Raw genomic sequence first — 22462 nt, 5'->3', positions numbered from 1 at the left:
GATGTCATCCACTGGCTGGGACATTCCATCATTCTTATCCTCCTTATATTGGATTTTTAAAGATTCTCCTGCAAGACTTGAAGATTTTTTAAGTATATCTGGCTTAAAAAAGCTTCCTGTGAAGTTCTGCTTTTACCAATGGTTGCAAAATGTCCCAGCAGTTGAAAGAGCCATTCAAGTATGGGATGACTTGCTACTGTACGTTAAAAAAGTTGAAATGGGGAAGTTTAAAAAAAATTCATCGAAATCCTTCTCAAATATTTTGGAGGCAACTAAAGATAAAACATTTCTTATAAAATTAATTTTTTTTTCTCTCACTGTCGAAAATATTATTGCCTTTCCTTCAATATTATCAAAGTGATAAACCACTTATTCCCTTTTTTGCTGAAGATATCTTAAAACTTGTAAATGACAGCACTTTAAAATTTTGAAACTAGAATATTCAAAAATAACTAAAGCAGAAAATCTTTATAAATTTAATTTTAATGATCCAAATTGTTATAATGATAAAAGTAAAGTTTATTTGGGATTCATGGCTCAGCAGTTAATGAATGATAAATGCCGCAAGAAGTACATTTCACAAGATGAAAGTTTTGCATTGAAACAAGGTCAACAATGTGTCTTAACAATGTACAACACTTAATGTCTAAATGTCCAATAAATTATTCTCTTATTCGAAATGCATCTTGTATAGACCCACGATTGATGGTTAAAAGTCCAAAAAAAGCCCAGAACAAAATGAAAATAGTTCTAACGGTATTAATGCGGAATAAACGTGTTTTACCAGATGTTTGTGATGAAATTCTGCTGCAGTTTGGAGAGTTTCTAGACAAAGTAGTTAAGACAAATTTACATGAATTTTCTACTTTTGATCCTCAAAATCTTTCTCTTGACACATTTCTCACTTCTTATTTTCATGATTTTCACTATTCGAAAAAGTATGGAAAATGGTGAATATGATTCTTATCTTGTCACATGGACAGGCCTCTGTGGGAAGGGGCTTCTCTGTAAATAAAGCAATTGAAATTGAAAATTTAAGTGACTCATCATACATTTTTCAATGCACAGTATTTGATTGCATAAAATTTTTTGGAGGTATTCTTAATATCAAAATTAATAAAGAAATGAGATCAGCAGCAGCTTCTGCAAGGTCTAAATATATGCAGTATTTAGAAGAACAAAAATCTTTAACTAAATCTGAAAATTCAAAGAGGGCAAGAAATATTATTGAGAAAGAAATTGATTATATGGAGTAGAAGAAAAATTTTCTTCAAAGGGACATTAAAGATATTAATGAAAAAGTAGATGCTTTAGCATATGAAGCCGAGACCAGCAGGAACATTGATTTGTTTATCAAAGCAAATGAACTTAGAAGAATAGTTAAAGAAAAGGAAATAGACATAAATAAATTAGATGTTAAAATAGCTGAAAAAATTTCAGATTTAAAAAAAGCATAAATGTTTTGTATCTTTTATTGTACAGTTTATTATTCTAGTATCTTTCAAAAAACCAAGGAAATAAATTGTATGTTAACAAATCTGCTATTTTAATCTGCAAAATATTCTTATGTTGTGATTATAATAGTAGTTGACTGTGTTTAAATAAATATCAAATAAGTTAAATAATAATCATATAAATCTCTAAAATATCTGTGACTGTTATTAGTGTAAAATACACTTATACATGTTTTTCAAGAAATTATGTTCCTAATTTAATGTTATCTACTTCATAACTTGTAGGGAGTTAGTTTAATTTTCAAAATTGTTTTATGGTAAGTATTAACTTGAATTTAATAATAGTGCATAATACACACTTCTGTTAGTTTCTTAAAGTGAAATTACAAGCATGAAGTCGGTTGTATGGATAATTGTTTTATTCTATTCGTTTTTTTGTTTGCTGATAGGTCCTTAATTTTTTCATTGATGGTCCTTAAAAGTCCTTAATTTTCATGTAAGGAAATGTGTACGAACCCTGGAGTGAAACTGTCAATTTTTTCACTTGTACTGTAATATTCTATTGCAGTTTTAGCTCATTAACTACAATTTCTAATTTTAAGACATAGAACAATGAGAAATTTTAAATAAGTAGCAGATGAAATGGCAGCATCACATGCAAAGCAAGTAAAATAAACGGTTATTTTATAAAAAAAGGATGCTTCGAAATCTTTTCATCTTTCTTTGTCTGTATTATCTTATCTTTATCTATTTTAAGATACATTGTGTAAAAAATATTTGGTAATTGTAAAATTATTACAATAACTTAAAGAAATATCAAAACAGCTAAAATTTTTGGCAATCCACATTTTAAGAAATTTAACAATTTGATTTAGACTATAACAGTTTTGGTCATGTGAACACTGTTAGGAAAATTAATTTAAATTAGAAGTTTTTATGTATATATTTTTTGCAGTAGAGAAAGTTATATAATAAACTGTTTCTTATTAAAATTAGAAAAAATTGTTTTATGATAGACAGATTTATAACCAACTAGTGGCATTCAGGTCACATGTAACATATAAGCTATATTTCTGTGGCCATTGGCTAGGCTAATCAAATTTATTATTACTGACCACAGATTTCTGAATATGTGTGTATTTTCATGCTTTTAACCATCCAAAAATTATTGTTATAAAATTTTTATATGCTCATTCTGCAAAGTGAAAGTTACAGACTATGTTCTGTATACTGGGGTTTGACTCAATGTCCAATTTAAAAATTTTGAACATTTACAACATTATCATAATTCATAAAAACTGTTTCTAATACATATATTATATACTATATTGTATTCCTCAAGTGCAGAATTCTCTCTGTCTTTTTTTTCTTTTTTTAACTATGTTTATTTTTAGTAAGGAAGCTTTTGGTCTGTTTAATTTTTATTTTATTTATGTATATTTCTTTCTATTACTTATTTATTTATTTAATTTTTTTATTTTCATATGTGCTTGGATATTTATTAGCTTATGCACTTGTAGTTATTTTCTTGCTTTCTTTGTTTAAGGTTGCAGAAAGAGTGCTGTATCACTGGGAAGTCTTTCCTATAGTATTACCTCCTCCACTTACAGTAATTACAACAGAAAATGATGGAAATAAAAAGGTAATTTTTGTTTAGTTTTTATTGATTTGAGTAGTGAAATTCATATTTGGAGCTTTAGTGTGCTGTTATGTGTCATTTAAATATGCTCATGTTTTTAGTATTTGAAAATAGTTAATGTTTAAAGTTAGGCAACTCTTAGTTTAAAGTTAGGCAACAAAAATACAAAAAAGCTGTAAATGGTAAATTAGCCCAATTCGAATCTCATTATTGACTCTTCAGGGGAAATGCATAATGGTTTTCAAATCCAGCTAATTCCATATCGCATTTCGTCAAAACAAAAAATCGAGGCTGTACACAAAACTTTTTGAATATTTAACTGATAAAATAACCTAGATAAAAACTTTAGTCTCAATTTCTCTGTTTCATTTCCCGATGCATCCGCTTGTAAAAGTAAATGAAAAACACATTAACGGTGTAAGAAAAAACTATACAAACTGGTATGGTTAGGCAAATGTACAAAATAAAATAAATAGCGAATTGCTGTTAGTCAATAATATAAGATTTTTAGGGAGGAGTTACTAGCTTAAAGAGTTTAAACTTTGTAATATATATATATAGTATATATATTGAAAACTATAATTCTTAATATTTTTAAACACAAAGACATGCATCTTGAAATGCGTGCAGACAGTTATAGTACATATATCAGAAATTAAATGTCAAGATACTAAGTTAGAAGGCCAGTTTAGAATTATAACCAAGAAAATACTTTTATGTATGGTCTTTTCGGAAACTTAAAAATTTATGATCTAAGCCTTGACAGCTTGGAAGTTTTAGTGCTGAAATGCCATTGAATTAAGGATATCTGATTAGTAACAAGTTGCTGTTCCTTTGGCCTTAATAATGGCTGCCATGCAATGAGGCCTGGTTTCATTAACTTTAAAGAAAGTGCTCAAGAAGTTATAGCCTATCAAATGTCTTCTAGGATTTACGATAAATTAGTTGATGACACTGGCAGTGAATGATGTGCTTACACACCTTTTTCTAGTATATCCCAACTATGGGATCGAAATCCAGGCTTTTCAGTGGATATTTCAGCATGGAGACTTCACTGGAATGCCCTTCAAACTGGGTGGTAGTCAACCAGAATCTACGACAGGAACAGTTGTCCTGCTGATACACCCACTTCCATCAGTATGGCAAAAAAAAGCATGAAGGGATGTAAGTGATTGCAAGCAGCTTTATGTACTTAGATGAAGGGAAGATGCTTGGCACAGGCACTAGCAGTCCTAAACATTGCCGAGAATAAACATCTCAAACTATAACTGAACTACTGTGACTTCATACAACTCTAACTTGAGTCCAAATATTCATGAGACTGGTGCTCTATTCTTAGCCTGTCATGAGTGTGATACAGTTGGAATCAAAATTCATCAGTCATGCTACTCACTTCTAGTTGTCAGTAGTTTAGTTATAATGTTTTGTGGCTCGTGGAAGACACTGAGTGCCATGGCATGCAATAAGAAGTGGTACTTTCACAAATCTTTGGTATCTGAAGCACGTAATGAAGCAAGCACTTCACAGTCTATCTACCAACCATTCAACTGGAACCTCATTCAGTTGGGTACTCACTTGAACTAAGTTTTAGTGTCACTGGCTATGTACAACATGGCTGTCTTTGAAGATCATGGTCATTAAAGGTTGCTTGTCCCTTGCAATTTGCCTGATTATTCATTTTTTCCTCACTGTCTCTACTGCCACCATAGTCTTGATACTGTGGAATGAGGAAACAAACTTTAATTTTTGAAATTATATGAAATATGCATTGACTCACGTCTTCAGTTGAGAGCTTCTATGAGGCGTATTCGGAAACTAAGTACCGTTTTGAAAAAAAAAAAAAAAAAAAGTAAAACAATTTTTTCGAATCCAATTTTATTTTTACATGAAAATACATGTCTTAAACTATTTTTCAACATAGTTTCCGCCAATGATCAAACACTTGTCATAGCGGGTGACCAGTTTTCGTATACCATCGTCAAAGAAACTTCCCGCCAGTTTCGATAACCACGACTCCACAGCATTTTTCGTGTCATCGTCAGATCCAAAGCACTTGCCACCAAGCTCGCGCTTCATGTGCAGGAACAAGTGATAGTCGGACGGCGCCAAGTCCAGGCTGTACGGTGGGTGATCGAACTGCTCCCGATGAAACTGTTGAATTAACGATTGAGTGACACCAGCAGTATGGTGCCGAGCATTGTCATGGAGCAACACAATTCCTTTACTGAGCATTCCTCTTCGTTTGTTTTGAATAGCATGCCTTAGTTTTGTTAAAGTCTCACAATATCGTGCTGCATTAATCGTTTCACGTCTGAGAAGAAATTCAGTAAGCAAAATGCCTTTCCTATCCCAGAAGACAGTGCACATGATTTTTTGTGATGACATTGTCACTTTGAACTTTTGTTTTTTCGGAGAATGAGTGTGTCTCCACTCCATCGATTGTTGTTTCGATTCTGGTGTGAAATGACACACCCAAGTTTCAGTTTTCTCCCTCATCAGTGTACTGCATGAGAAATGTCAGGGCACTACCAATTCGCTTTGTTTTGTGAACATCAGTAAGCATTTTTGGAACCCATCGGGAACACAGTTTGCGATAATTCAAGCGGTCAGACACAATTTCGAACAAAACAGTACGTGAAATTTGTGGAAATGCCTCTGAACGAGTTGTCATTGTGAAGAGTCTGTTCTCATGAATTGCTTCATCAACTTTCCTTACGAAATCATCAGTGACAACAGAAGGCGGACCACTCTGAGCCTCGGCGTGGACATTTGTTCGACCTGCATTAAACATTCTTACCCACTTTCTCACCAATTTATCACTTATCGCGTATTCACCGTAAACTTCTGTCACTTGACGATAATTTTTTTCCGGTTTAACATTCCTCGCGTTCAAAAATTTAACCACGGCACGAATCTCACAGTCAGCGGGAGAACTAATTGTCTTAAACATTTTGAATGTGCACAGCAAACTGAAAACACAACATAGAGCAACCAAAATGGTGACAATTGAAAGTCAGTGAACAAGAAAGACTAGTGCGCATGCGCAGGACGCCTACCACAGCGCTGCGATGGCACTAGAATGAAACGGTACTTAGTTTCCGAATACGCTACGTAAATAGTGAGTTTTACCCATCAAGTTATTTTTAACACTTGCTCAAAGAGAACCACAGATCAAACTTTATGTATTCTATGACAGTATCCTCACATGTGCAGAAATGAGGCAGCAGCGCCACATCATTTACATAACACTCTATATCTTTAATTCAGTTGTACTTCTGTCTGTATATTGGTATTCTTTTAATTATTGTAAATGTGTAAAGTTTTTCGATTATAATACTGTAAAAGTTTTGCTTCATTAATTTTCAATAAAATACTTCTCAATATTTATTATATATTATTTTGCTTTCCAGTGTAAGCCTCTTGTGGTGCACGATCTTTTTGTAGCACCTACATTTGAAGAACTAAATATAGTTTCTTTAGATGCAAAAGGTGATCCTCAACCATTGTCTGAAAAACAGTTATTGAGCATACGAGAAAGTGGGTGAGTACTTTTTATCATATCTTATTTCTTGTATATTTTACCTGATTTTATATTTATTTTAAATTTTAGTCTAGTATTTTGATTAAGTACTATTTTCTAAACTTGTGTTAAAAAATTATTTGTAGTTAAAAGTAGTCATTTAAAATTGTTACTAAAAATGTACTTTTCTCTCAGTGCATATTATAATAAACTTATTTTTACTTTTTTAATGCTGTTATTCGTACATTATAATTCAATTAAATTGAAATCATTAATTTGAAGAAAAGGAATAAATAAAAAATTTCTTTGGAAAAGAAGACAAGCTTCTTAATATCCATTCTTTTATTTCACTTGAATATAAGTTACATATGTATTATTTTATCAACCGTGAAACTGTTGCCATGCAACATAATTTAGTGCCAATTATGGATATGCATAACATAACATAGCAGCATACTCATAACATCTGCATTTTCATTTAATGTAAGCCCAGCTGATTCTCAATAAGCCACCATTTGTGTTCCTGAACAAGGCTATAAATTAACTCTATTGCTTATTCCCCCCTTTCCATTTTGAATGAAATTATTAAAATTTGGGACTGGCTTCTAGAAAACAGCAGGCAGTGGTTTATGTTCTAAGTTCTTCTACCAAACAGCAGGTAGTGGTTTATTTTTATGGTATCTTACCATAAAAAAGGGGGGCACACCCTCTTTTTATATGGGATAGGATATGATCAGCTCAGTATGGCTGACAAAAAGGTAATAGATTGGAACAATTACATGCGGGAACTGTGTTCTCAAAGCATTTCAAACATTTCTTCAGGTAAAATTGGAGAACCTAACAAAATAGAAATCAAAGCCTTTTAACAAAGCACAAAAATGAAGTAGGTGGAACACTGATTGTTTATTAAATAAAGAGGTATCAATTCTTTCAGAATTCCACAGGGATGATAGGTTCAATTTTGTCAGGATATCTGTCAGCTTTCATGTTCAATGGGATAATGCATAAGTACCAAACATAATTTATAGAAGTTTTTATACCTCATTATAGTTTGATTGTAGTACCAGATTGTAGTACTGGTTGTAGTACTGGTTGAAGATTGTGATAAGTTCATAATCACTATCAGTGTGTTAGAAGTTCACAACCACTTTAACTAGTTAAAGTTACACCTGATTATGTTACAAAACATGATTACATTCACATTAGGAAACACTTAAAAAAAAGGGGCAAACTTATTTAATGTATCATTTGCAAAAAAAAAAAAAAAATAATAATGTAAACAAGAGGAAAGAAAATGAGTTAACTGTAAGTATTTATAGTAATTAAAACTTAGTAAACAACTATCTGCTCATAGATTGGGTAAATTTGATAACGCCAGTGAAGAACAGATTTTTTTAAATTTTATTAAACTGATGAAGAATCTATAGCTTGCTTATCGGTTTTTGTCTATTTTCTATAATTAACATGTGCATCATATCCAAGAAATAGTCATGAAACCTAAAGCCTGTTTTTCAACTTTTGATGTTTATGCTTGCTTTAAAATAACAATTCAGTTATATGTGTCTATCAACAAAAAATTCAGTATGATACTGCTCTTAGATCATCAAGCAAAGTTCATAAATAGTGTCCTTGTATCTACAGGTAATGCATTCCAGTACTTAATCAGAAACTTCTGATGATAACAAATGCTAAAAAAATGACAGTGTACATGGGACATAATAAAAAAAATATGGTCAAGTTTAATTGATAAATTATGCTTTTCTGCTATATGCTTTACTACTAAGGCATTACCAAATAATAAAAAAATATATCTTACACTAACCACACTGTATAGTGTATTGCTAAAGACAATGTAAAAGGTATTGAAGCCTTCCACAGAATGTGATTTTTCACTGAAGTATTTGCATTTCTTAGCTTACCAGCCTGCCTTGAAAGTAAAATTATTAACAGTGATAAGTAATCCAAGCAGTAGATTTTTTTTGGTGTTAATACCTAAAGAGATTTATTATTATATTAGAGTCAATTTCTTGTCCAGTTTATGTAATTGCCATAATGAGAATTCCTACAAAATAGAAAGTGGAAATTTTTTTTTTTCATTTTTGACATCTTTACCACTTTCTTCATTACCAGTGCCAAAATTTTGAGGATTTAAAACCATGCTACAGATTTCACCATCCATTAATTGATTAACCCTTTCCGGGTAAAAAAAGGTAGGCAGTCTAATTAGGCCTAGAGGAGTACACAAGTAAAATTTTGTGAAGATAGCACTTATCGTTTTAATTCTGTGGGTGTACCCGAAGCGGGCACACAGATTGAATAGAGCTTTGAAAAGTGTGCTGAAACGAGCATTGCTGGGAAGCACGTAAAAGAGTAAGAGATTTTGCCTATGATTAAAAAACACTAGATTCTGAATACTGTAGCAGATTTAGCATTACTTAGGGTGTGCCACGGGGAGATCTACTCTACAACCCCCAAAAAAGCTCTTTTTTGCTTATATGATGATTACATGCATATGAATGGGGATAAAAAGTAACTTGGATATATGATATTTACATTATTTAGATTTCATATTTACTTTTAAGTTTATTTTTTCATGGTGGTACTTTTCAAAGAAAGTGACACCACCTTTAAAAAAGCACAACCTAATATTGTATGTTTTGCATATGTGCCGGGATCCGTATCAGATTCACTATCTGAATCAATCCGTGTATTACTTTCAGTGCTTCAGAAATTGGTCAGGCCTCTCCGATCCATTTGTAAAATAATTAAAAATAAAAAAACTAATATTATATCCATAATTAGAAATTTTAAACTATAAAATAATTGTTAATTAATAACCAAACGTCTCCTCAAAAAAAAAAAAAAAAAAAAAGGAGAGAGAGAGAGAAAAGAAGAAAGAGAAAAAAATGAAACACCGATGTGGACCCACCTTTTCATTGTTAATGAACTGGCTGATGAGATGCGGAGAAACAAAGAATACAATCTCTCAGTTTTCCTAGAGTCTTCGTGTGCCCTGTCTGGGAACACCTTGGGTTCGCCTGTTCGATTTTAGGCAAAATTTCAAGGTAAAAATTTAAAACCAATAAAGAATAAAGAGATTAGTATACAGCCAAAAAAATAACATAGAAATTTCTTTTCAAACAATTCTTTTTATACCCTCAAAATAATCTGGAAGATTTCTTTGAAAAATGAGGGTCTTAAAAAACTAAACTTGGCTAAAATATATGGACTGGTTTGTGCTGAGCTGCCATCTACTATAAATAAAGAAGGTTCAGAGTAACCTATAGTAACATCTAAATTCTTTTTCATTCAATTTTTCTGTGCGTACAGAAGGAAAGTTTTAGGTGTGCCCATACCAGGCACTCCATGCCACAAAGGGTTAATGATTGGCATATTGTCATTGCAATGAAAACATCAGTTATATCACTATAGTTCAGTATATAATTGCATTTCTTCACATATTCTGTTAATCAGAAATATTTGCTACTGTTTTTCGTTAAAGCCATACCAATCAGCAATTTTTGTTTTGATGTATTTATTTCGTAATTTGAAACTATGTGGATGTAAATTTATTGATGATTGGGACAGTGTCATTGAAAGTGGAAGACATTAGTTATATGTTTTCATTTACCATTTTCTTCACATATTTTATTAATCTTAAAATTTTGCTTTTTACATATGATATCCGAAAACCTTCAGATTCACAGCTGTCATCAGAATAAAATTTCTTAGCTCATTATAAAATATGTTAAGCATTTTTTAAAATATCTCCAGACATTCCTGCCATGACTAATCAATGTTACACATAACAGATTTTATATTAAAATATTTAAAAAATTAAAGTTGCATTGTGAAAAGTTTAGTTTATATCTGCATTTAAGTGCATATAAACTTCTGATTTCCAGAGACTGAATGTTTGATGTACAGTTTCAAGGAAAGAGAAAAATGGTGTCATCCATTAAATTTTTTTTTTTTTTTTTTGTTTAGTACTTTTCTGTTTTGCCGGCGCAGGCGATAAAGTTGCCAACAATTGATGCCAAAAGGAATATCCTGGCTGGTAACTTCTTACGCCTCATTTTCAAAACAAGTCACAGCCATTTCTTATCAGATTGATTGTTTCTTTCAATACTGGCACACAGTTACATAGAATTTTTACCAGATAGTTCAATTTTATGCCCTAAGGCCATTCGCAGTAATTAAGTCAATTAAGATGCAATCACAACGCTCATCCAAAGGTGAAAATAAAAAACCAAGGCTTAAATTCGTCAATTCTAATGAGAATGCACTAACGAAGTAAAGCACTGCGGTTTTACATAATTTGAGTAAGCTATTTGTACGAATTGAAATAATTCTTTCATTTAAACTTGTATTGGAAATTAAGATTTAACTTGAAATTAATGTAGATAATTAATTACTGAGAGAATTGGATTTTTGTAGCATAGTTTACATGAGGTGAGATCACTTGGGGTCACATGATATGAACTGGCGAATCAGGATGTTGTCATAGTAAATTCTTAAATTAATGTCTTTTTACAAATTTAGTGTCTTTATTTATTGGGTTTTTTACAAAATTTCAAACGATATTAAAATTTTTATGCCTTCAAAATAAAAAATTCTTAAGAACTAACATTTGTTAACATTTTTTATGTATATACTGTATGTTGTTGCCAATAAAGTCTGCTTGGCAAAACAGAAAAGTACCTTTTGTTTTGATTAATTATAATAGCCTGAACAAAGCAAAAAGCTGCATCAATTCAGAAAGTTAACGAACAGCACAGTTCACAATGCTATCTGAGCTACCTTCTTTCCTACTATGGAAAACAAAAAGTATCCACTCCAAGTAAGCATAGATCTTTATGCTTCACTTATTGTGTACAAAACTGGATAAGATCCCCCCCTAAAAAAACTGTTTCCCTCAATGATTAAAATCACATATTCTGCCATTTTTTTTAATGGTGGGAAATGTGTTAAAATCAAAGATTAGGATAATCTATAGTGCTTTTTACAAGAACTTATTCACTGAATGCAGAAAATAAAAGCACTTTAAGGAAGTAAAATTATTTAAAGTGTTTTAAACAAGCCTGTTAGTACAAGACCAGAAACTATCTCACTTATATGGTCTTCTAATCTGAAGCATAAATCCGATGATGAGTGCACTAATTCAAAACGATGGATCATACAAGTAAATAGGTTGACATCTTCACAAAAATCTAAAATAGTTTATCAAGTAAGCAAATATGTCATTTCATAATGTAGAAAACCTTCATTTCATAAAATTAATACAGATGCTGCCTCCATTTAATAAGACTTGAGTGATAAATTATTAAAGTAATATTATTATTAGATTATATCAAACAGAGAAATTCAGTAATGTTTAAGTCAATCAAACACTGTGTTTGATACTTAACAATTGGTTTAATATCCACAATTTACCAGTAATCTTTGAATTAGTCTGTGTAGAAGAAACTGTATTTTTAGTGGAAACTGTTGGTATAGCATTAATACCACATGCAAGAGAAAATTTACTTATCCTTGCTGTTGATGTCATTGGAAAAGCTAAAAGCAAATTTTAATGTAAAATCTGCTGTTTTGTAATCATTAATGCAGAAAATATATCAAAAATGAGAAAATAATTTTCAGCATATATCTTATGATTGTTCAGTACATATACTGGTCTTAAGATTTAAATATATCATGTACTGAATTCATAAAATGTTTTTGAAATCACCAGCATACGCAAGCAATATTTAGTGAATACAATAGAAATAATTAAGATGCATCATCTGAAGTAAGCAAAAACCCATTATGCAGCTTTCTTGAAAGCTGAATAAGAACTGATCAGTATTTGTGTGCATTGTGGAAGAAAATCAAGGTGTAATGAACAAGAAAATTCAGTCAAAAGTTCTTAATATAGTAATCAGATAAAATGTAAGGTACCTCTTACTTCATTTGAAGCAGTTTTCTTCATTTTGGATAAAATCCATAAGGATAATTGCAACATCACTGAAGCTGTGTAAGTTTGAAAAGATCTTCACAAAATTCTTGATAAAACATGCATGAAATTATTTGAAACATAATACGAATACCCATTGTAATCATCAGCACATTTTTAATATTTTATGTTTCGAAATTTTATTACGAAAACATAAAGCTGACATCTTGCTAGCAAGTGCAAACAAATATTAGAATTCATGAAACAAAAATGTGTATCTACACATTTTTGTTTCATTAATTTCACAGGATTTATTCAGCATTACATAGAAGTTTTTAATTCATGTTTCACCTTACTCTGGAATCATTTGTAGAAGTAGAGTTAAGTCACTGACTATACTTGAATGTTAGAATTCACTACCTCTAATAAAAGAATACATAGTAGAAAAATAATTGAAAGTCATTGAAATGTTAGAAACAGCAAGAGCTTCATCATAAAGAGTTCAAAGGATGTTTTTACTTCCTTGTATGAAGTAAAAACGAAGTATTATAATCGTGAAAAATTTCAGGTATCATATTTGAACGAAAATATCCATTTTGACCCCTATCCAATGCAATTTAATGATGTTTTTGCATGACATCTGTACGTAAGGACTCCCCCCCCCCAAAAAAAAATTATAAAACTAATTTAAAATGAATTCTGAAGAGAATTTTTCATGGAATATGTGCGTACAAATGTATATATCTCACATAACTCAAAAACGAGTAGGCTCAGGGTGGTGAAATTTTGTATATAGGACTGCTATAACGTGTAGATGTGCACCTCGTATTTTGGTTGCAATTGGCCACACCAAAAGTATGTAAGTATGCGTACATATATATCCACTCTGTTACTCGGCTCAGTGATCTCAGTTTCTTTATTCTTATATGTTTGTAAATTGTGCATTTTTTGTTTTCAAAATGATTGAATTATGTTGTTCTTATCTTCTGATTAAGGTTTTTATGCCTTTAGTAAATCTGCGTGCAATATTTATAATATGCATGCAATATTTATATCTGAGTTGTCAACAATTTAACAGTTGTTTAAGTGCGGCTAAGCCTAATTATTTTTGCGATGGCGGCCATGCTTATTCACATTTGAAACATGACAAAATAACGGATTTGTTGCCAATCTAGAGAAACTAAGCTTCACAACAACAAAGATAATGCCATCTTTTATTATTGCAAATTAAATCATGCTTAATTCATTCTGAAATTTATTCGGCGAAATAAGTGTTTGAGATATACTTCGCAATTTTTAATGTAGCTATTTCGAGCTCACGTTTTAGATTTTTATAGTATTTGAATAGAATGTGTGGCAATGATTAGATAATTCTTCAAATGATACAAATTTTATGCATTCTGAGTTATAAAATGAATGAGATGTAAAGCTGTTAAGTGAACCTAGCGCCAGAGCGTCTCTATGGTAAACAAATATAATGAATTTTAAAGAGTGCACTTATTCTATTGTGGTTTATGCACTATTGAAAAGTAGATTTAATTCAATCCAATAAGTTTAAATGAAATTCAAGAAAAAAATGTATATAATTTAATATTCTGTACAAGGAAGACATGTGATGTATGCATCAGATTTTTTACTCTTGGAATTGCACACAACATATTGAGAAACTGGGTAGAACTGGTACACAACAAATTGAGAAACAACAATTGGCCACAGCCAAAATAAAGTTCTATGTCTATAAAGAGTTCTATAAGGAGTCTCAGAAATGTAGTGAGTTAAGTAAACTATGTTGGAATTCCAGAGCTTTCATGAACTCCTTGTAAAGACTAGCCCACCAGCGGCCGAGCGGTAAAGTCGCTGAACGCTGGTAGTTCGGTCCGAGGTTCGAATCCCACGAACGGGCTGGCTGCATGGGCGTTTTCGTGGTTTTCCCCATGTGTAACGTGTATACGAGCCAGTTTCCCTTAGAAAGTCCTCCACGAAAGGCATCCCTCCCCTTAGGCAGATAGCCCTAGTGTGCTTTGCCGTATTTTCAATACACACACCTTGTAAAGACTACATCTCTTGTGTTCCTTACCTTGTTGTTTAAATGTTTAACTTTTTACTTTTGTTCCCATGTTCATTTATTCTGATTCTTACTTTATAAATGCTTGTTCTTTTTTATTATTTATTATTTTTCTTGTATGATACCTGAACTGCTTTATATGTTTGAATTAATCTTTCCAATAAAACCATGCAACAACAACATATTCTGTTTAAAAAGCTTTTGAGGTTTCACAATGATAATCTGCCATCCTTCTGCCCACCCTCCGCACATATCAAATAGTCTAAATTTATGTGAATTCTGTTGCCTTTAAATCAACGGCATGTGAGAAAATATTCTGAATGAAATGTCTTCTGAAACAAAATTTATATAGAGCTATCTGCAGCCAAAGAAAATTTGATGTGTGCCCATTTCTAAAAATTTGTTGCCAAGAAATGCACAAAATTAGGATAATAGGTTGGCACCCAACTCAAAACTTCTAAATTCAGAAAAGCAGAAAAAGTTCTAAAATTCAGAAAAGCAGACTTGCAGTTATATAAGAACAAAGAAGCTCAAAATTGAAACAGTATGACTAGGAAATTATTTGAATACTGCAAGAAGTAAACAAAAATATTGCCTATGAAATGTCTGCATATTGACATTGAAAAGTACTTTAACCACTTGGACTGCGACTAAACTTCACGGTTGCGGTGCTGTGCACTACAATATAACAAGCGGTAAAGTGTCTCATTTACACCACTCCGCATCTACAAGTGCAATCCAGAGCTGTAACTTCATAAATAAACAATCTCGTTGTTAGGCGACATGTGCACCATGTTATTTTCATTCTTGCGATAAATGCCTATCGACGTGGTGATCACATCGCTTGCGGTTTGAAACAAAAGCATCTCGATGTGTGTGGCACGTCTTTTTAGCTCAAGTGGTTAATTTTATCTGTTGAGTTTTTAATAATCACTATATTCTCATAAAATATGCAGAATAATTTAAAAAAATATTATTTGTCGAAATTTACAATAATTAAATTAGCAGTTCAAAACTGAATAAGAATTTCTGTCTAATATTTAAATACTTACAGTAAGCAACTTACATGAGCAACAACAAGGATTCTAAATTATTATTATTAGTATTTTGTGGAGTTCATTGTAAAGAACATCACTATTGCTGATGTTAATTATCAATGTTTGTTTATATTCATAAACATACTGATCACTTTCCTAGTCATCATGAGGGGTTTCACTATATTTGCATTTCAGTTTTGAAATCTTCAGTGAAATTTAAATTTTTGACTCAAGATGGGTAGAAATTTATTCTTTCTGCGTTATATTACCATAAAATGTCTTGTCTGTCTGTATATTACCATAAAGTGTCATATATGTCTTGTGTGTATACTAACATTTAATTATTTTTGAATTGTAGAGACTTTGAAGTGGAGAGTATGAATTTTGCAGGCCAAGTGCACAAATGGCACCTTAGCCAGCTGCTACAAAAAGGAATTCAGAATATTCATGATACTCTTCTTCGGGTAAATGTTTAACTTTGGAACTATTTTTGATTGTATTTAACACTGTGAATGGTGATACCAAATATGATAAAAAGCTTTGAAACTTAATTTTTTTATTTGTAGCACAATGTTTTATTTTGTTTTGCCATTTATAATTCGCTTTCCTTTTAATAGTACAGTACAAAGTCCTTAATGTGGACTCCTCTTCGGCGATTCTGGGACATAGAAATCATAGAATTAAAAATATGAAATAACAGGTTATAATATAATGAAGTATTTATGATCTTAAGGAAATCCCCCCCAAAAAAAGCTCAATATTTATTTATTTGTTTCATTAAATATTTATTTTTATGTAAATTGTTGAAGTTTCTTCATTTTTTGTGCTAATACTTTCTCTTTAATAATAATACTTTTTTATTATTATTATTTGTTAAAAGTTATGCTCAAGTCCTATAATTGCTGTGTTGAGAATTCCCACTGAATTGTCAATCAAAATTTTTTCATTCTGAACAACCTGTCTATCTCTTTCTTCACTATCAGTAGTGATATTTTCTGAATTTAGAACATACTACAGATTTTCCCATTCATTAGTTGATTGAGGCATTATCCATTAGTTGATTGAGTCCATTAGTTGATTGAGTCCATTAGTTGATTGAGGCAATGAAAAACATCTGTCATACCATCTTTCATTTATTACCATTTCTCCAGATCTCTTTACAAATTTCATAAATTGGAAAATTTTGCATTTAGTTTATATCTGAAAACCCTTAAATTTGCAGCTATCATCGTAAAGTTTAGCTACCATCTGCTATACACTGTTGATGATATATCATGAAATTAGTGACCAAAGACATGTTATTCCACTACAGTATGCATGCTGACAAATTATATTAGTTTACCTGAATTATATTAGTGTAGTTATTTATTATATTTAAACCTATTTCCTGCTTACAAGGGATATGAGTCCATGTAAGTAGTCTGACTTATCCAAGTCCTGAATAAATAAATTCCCACATATACTGAAGGCTTATCCAGGATCAGTGCTAGTTATTTTGCAGCCTGGTGCAGTCTCTTCATATCTTAAGTCTTGCATTCCAGTGCTTTTCTTAAATTTTAAATAAAGGTACAGTGAGCACTTTCTGCCATCTTTTGGAAAGAAATAGAAAGAAAGCAATAATAAATTGCAGTTTGCAGTCTAATACCTTGAAGAGTTTGCTATTAAAGTTTAAAAAAGTTAAATAATATAAAAATTTTAAGATTAAAAAGAAACTGTAATTTAATTTTGATGTGTGCATTTCATGGCTACCATCAAAATATGAAAGTTAGCAAAGATCCTGTCAAAGCTGTGTTCCTGTGACATTCTAAAGAACTGACACCTCTTTAATTAATGAACAATCAGTATTTGACCCATTTTATTTTTGCACTTACTAAAAAGCCTTTTGTTGATTTCTATTATTTTGCTAGGCCCTCTATTTTACCGAAAGCAATATTTATAACACTTTATGTACAAACTTCTGACTGGTAATAGTTTCAGTCTGTGACTATTTTGTTGGCCATATTCAGCCAACCGTAACTTTTCAATTAATTAATGTAAAGTTTTTTTTTTTTTTTTTTTTTTATGGTAGAATACGATAACTTTGAAAATAATCCATTTCTTGCTATTTTGTAGAAAGCAGGTTGCAAATTTTAATGATTTTTTTCAAAATTTACAAAAAAAAAAAAAAAAAAAAAAAAACAAGAATAACAGTTAATTTATATTCTTGTTCATAAAAACAATTGGTGGTTTATCAAGAATATCGAGGTTACGTTAAAGAAAAATTCAGGTGTTATGAGTGTGCTCTTACATCACATTTATCCACAACTGGTGCTAAATTGTGTTGCATGGTGACAGTTTCGTAGTCGACAGGGTAATATGCAAGTACCATAAAATTTCATATTTATGATAAACTGTTCAAAAATGGTAAAGCAAAGTTGTGTGTGTTGTAGGGGGTGAGAATTAACTTTGGTATTGTTACGAAATGTCCAGGCGCGGTAAGATAGCTTCCCCGCAAAACAGGTTTAGGGATGCCATAAAATGGCAATGGAAAGCAGGGTTGCCACATTTGGCAAGAAATCGTCCATTTGGCGATATGCCATGGATGGATGGGAAACCTTCTGGAATGAATTCTTACTGGTTTAGCCCAGAATATTCTCGAACACAAGCCAAAAGCTATATAAAACCTGCAGGTTCGCAGTCAGAGTGCCTTGTCGAGAGGACGAGTTAGTGTGTCTCATCTAGTTAGTCCGTGCGGAGACAATCGAGTTGACAGCCAGCCAGCGAGTGCCGAGTGGGTCGGTGGGTCGTCGAGTGCATCGAAGCATCTCTTAGTGTATCGCGATTAGTGCATCGTCGAGAGAGTGTGTTGAGCTCCGGGAACGACTGAACCAAAGAGTCGAGAGCTGTGCTCTGTGTGTCATCGACTGCATCGCAAGTTGTAGCATGGAGGGTCTTGAGAGTACATGGAGTTCCGAGAACAACCAAGCAGAGTTGGGAGCTGTACCTTGGTGCTTTGCAGTGAAGTTGTCTTCACCATTATAGCTTGATAGCCTGAAGGCTCTGTCGCTGATTTTTCCAGCGAGTGTATAGTGGACAACTGTAAAAGGGTTTTGGAGCTGTCCTGATTAATATTGGCTAAATAAAATGTAATTCAATACTTCATCAAGTGTCATCGTTATTCACTCCAAATCCACACGAACCCTGTACGAACGTGAAGAAAGAAAATAACATAACAACTGGTGTAGAAAAAAGAAAACGCTACAGTATTGTTTCATCATAAATTAATGCCATGCGAAGATTTATGCACTTATTTAATAAAGAAAATGCAAGTATTTAAGATGCAGCTTTAAGTACCATTGTTTTTTCAAAATGTGATTCAAGATGTAGCTGTAATATTATTTCATTGTAATGCAAAGCTATTTGGAATCTTCTGCACTTAATATAGAAAGAACTTAATTATTCAAGCCATAGCTGGGCATTATTCTGTATACTTTATCATTAATTAATGTTGCATAGAGAGTTGTGTATTTGTTTAATAAAGGAATGATTTAATTGTTCAAGATCTAAATATGCATTTATTTTATTAGATGAGGCATGTAATACATATTACCTTTAAATGGTGATGCTTTCTATTTTGATGATAAACCAGATATATGAACATAAAGCAAAGAACATCTTGAAGAAGTTCCCTTTGAGATCTTTAAAAGTATAGGTATTCATGAAGTAAGACAAGAATGTGAATGACGAGTATTGGAAATATTTCTTTAATTAAATTTAACAAATTTTTAGGCCCATTAATGATTTGCATAACAGATAGTTAACTCCCCAGTTAAATAATGCATAAAATTGGTATTATTTAATTTAAAAAAATTAAAATTTTCCTTGTATAAAATAAATCACACTAGCAAGACATTGTTGGGTTCCTCGAGAATTCAGTCCTGTATTAACCCCAAATGTTACTTGTAGAAAATTAGATGTAAAATTCAAATTATAGGGAATATATATATTTTCTACATCACAAATGTCTATAATGAAACCTCTCTTTTGTTAGGGTCATGTCACATTATTAATGCTGTTGCAGCATTAATCATCCATGTGACCTAGCAAATTGACATTTCTTACAGTTGTTGGTAATGTTTTTGGAGAAGGTCTTTATCTTTCCTGGTAAATAATCAATTCTAAAAGCCTGTATTCAGACATTTTTTTTTAAATCTTTATTTTAAAACTGTATTATATATATTGGGACTGACTATTAGGATTTAAAAATTGTATAGCTGTTGCAATGCAATAATGATATTGATCCATTAGATATAACCATTAGTATAAATGTGCAACAAGTTAAAAAAGCTAACAAGGAATCGGGCATTTTAGAAAAGGGGAGGGAAAAGTCTGTGAATTTTCATTATGTGTACTGAAAATAATTGCATGATGTACTTTTGAAATGCAGCTGCCATTGTATAAGTAATAAAAAAATTGCCTAGCTATTATTTTATGTTTAAAAATTTGAATTATAGTATGATAGGAAAATGTAGCAGTTTTAGTTGTCATGTCTGTATACCCTTTAATTATAACTATAGTTGTTAAAAACAAATAATTAATGAAATAACAAAAATTTCTCATCAACACAAGTTAAAAAATCATCAAGAATAAATTGTCTTATATTTTAGCTATACCACTTCTAAGTACTGTACTGTTTTCGGAAAGTAATGATTCTGAGAAGTTTTTTGAAAATTCTACTGTTAATCTATGTTGATTTGAAAATAAAAATTTCTACATTTTGATTTCTGTATAAAATTTTTGAGTTTAATCTATATAGCATACTTGTAATTAGTTGAAATAGTTTTTAAATAATTTTTATCTTTCATACAGGATTTAGCACTTTCGGTACATTTAATAATTGTCACTGCTCGGAACAGGCTTTTGTCAGACTTCTTCAGTGTTTCGCAATCTGTACGTGCCTTTATTCATGGGTTAGCAATTCTATTAGGTAAGAATAAGCAGATCTTTTAGATAGCATGTAGTGCCTGTTAAACAGTCTTATCTTTTGTTTCTTTTGTTTAGATGCATGTATAGGAATTCCATCCTTGTCAGCAAAAAACCTAGATGTCAGAATTCAAGAAGAACGGAGCAAGTATTTAGTTGCAGAACTTACTGTTAGGGTAAAACAACTAGCATTTTTTAACTTACAAATTAAAAATATTTGACAATTATGGGATGATGTAAAATCAGACTATTTCATTCTTTATATGCAGCCCAGTTTTGAAGACGACATTGATAATTTGTGCCAATTTGTCAAACATCAAATTAGGAAGCAAACAATGGAAAAATACTGCTTTGTATGTATTTATTTTTGGCTTGTTTTTAGTTAGTGTGTCTTTGAAGCATTTGTTTTCAATAGATACTAGAAACTTTTTAGAGGTCATGAATATTTTATTATTATTATTATTTACATAAATAAGTAAATGGGACCATTGTTATCAAGTCATAAAAATATAATTTTGTTTTTACAAGTATATTTTTCCAGGGTTTATAAAAAATTGCTAGATAAAGATGATAAAAATGCAAAAAGAAAATATGACAAATTCAGCCTCTTTGTATGTTTATGTTATTGTATAGGGAAAGTTTGCAAATAGATTATAAGCTGTTATGGAATAACAAAAAATGGCCATGAAAAGGTGTCGCCACGTATTACAGTCAAAGAGTTAATAAGTGGTGCTGCCAGTCATAGAGAACATATGAGCGATGTATAAAAATGACTATAAAATAATATACAGTTTGTAGAGTAGCATTGGATTGTAAATGCATTTTTTATGCTGCTAGTCCATTTCTCAAAGTAAGGGATGAATGTGATCATATTGACATACTGTGATGTAAATTTGCATGTTCAGTCTTTCACCGAAACCTTTCAGGTCTGCCCAGACACTGCATATTGTTCTCTCATTACAATATATGTTTCATGTTGATGCAGCAGCAACCAAAAGCCGAGTTTTGGGCATTTATGCATGTGTCAGTTCCAGTACAATTCATTGAACAGTTTGTTATGATTTGGTTAAAAATATCAGAAATGTGAATGAACTTTAAATAACTGGAGATTTTGTTTTCCTCTTCTCCTTGTAAAAGTATGTATGGATATTTTTGAAAAAAAAAAAAATGTTTTCAAATGCATTATTTTTTAACCTTTATATATAAAATATAGTTGAAATGGCAGTAACAGATAAAAAATAAAGTATATATTATAATATATAGTTATTCTATGGCTATGGTAGGTTTTATTCATTTTTATTAATTTCAAAAACCGTTATAAAAACTAATCAGGCATTTAAGTAATCAAATTCATTCACATTTTAAAAAGCAAATTTGTTGGGTAACTGCTCTCATATTATACTTATATACTGTACTATGTATACTGAAGATCTCAAGATTATGAGTTTGAACCCCCATCAGTTCTAGATTTTTGTAAATATCTTATATTTAACTAAGCCTTATATTTAATCATGTTTAATTTTTTTCCTTCAGTTTTTTATGGACTGCAAAACTTTTTTACTATTTTTATTATTGTACCGAAGATTTTGTGACTTATTATTTTTAATTAATACTTTGAAACATAGTTAATTTATATTAAAATATATTTATATAATATTTGCAAGAGTTTTCACCATTAAGCAGTACTTTGATCTTATCTATATTTAAAGCATTATTATCAAGATCATCTGAGTAAAAGTGTTAGAGTGATAACAGTCTGGTAGTAAAAATAAAGTAGTAATGGAAAATATGTTGTTATTGTATGGCTATGGTAGAATTTATTCATTTTTATCAATCACAGGTACCAGTATAAA

At 31.2% G+C, this 22462-nt stretch overlaps 1 protein-coding gene across 1 annotated transcript in view; it reads left to right on the top strand.

Moving 5' to 3' along the window:
* LOC118201180 (uncharacterized) overlaps nucleotides 1–22462 on the top strand; it is a 120398-nt gene that overhangs the window by 16991 nt on the left and 80945 nt on the right. Inside the window, exons 4-9 of the mRNA XM_035373233.2 lie at nucleotides 3001–3096; nucleotides 6504–6634; nucleotides 16006–16111; nucleotides 20496–20613; nucleotides 20688–20785; nucleotides 20879–20962. Coding sequence (XP_035229124.2) covers nucleotides 3001–3096; nucleotides 6504–6634; nucleotides 16006–16111; nucleotides 20496–20613; nucleotides 20688–20785; nucleotides 20879–20962 — 633 coding nt within the window. The remainder of the gene's footprint in view (nucleotides 1–3000; nucleotides 3097–6503; nucleotides 6635–16005; nucleotides 16112–20495; nucleotides 20614–20687; nucleotides 20786–20878; nucleotides 20963–22462) is intronic.

The sequence above is a fragment of the Stegodyphus dumicola genome, chromosome 3 (assembly GCF_044657685.1).
Source record: "Stegodyphus dumicola isolate Sdum_Otavi_A_Nest chromosome 3, ASM4465768v1".
Classification (NCBI taxonomy): domain Eukaryota; kingdom Metazoa; phylum Arthropoda; class Arachnida; order Araneae; family Eresidae; genus Stegodyphus; species Stegodyphus dumicola.
Note: the sequence above shows the minus strand (reverse complement) of the source record. Positions and strands in the feature narration are given on the sequence as shown.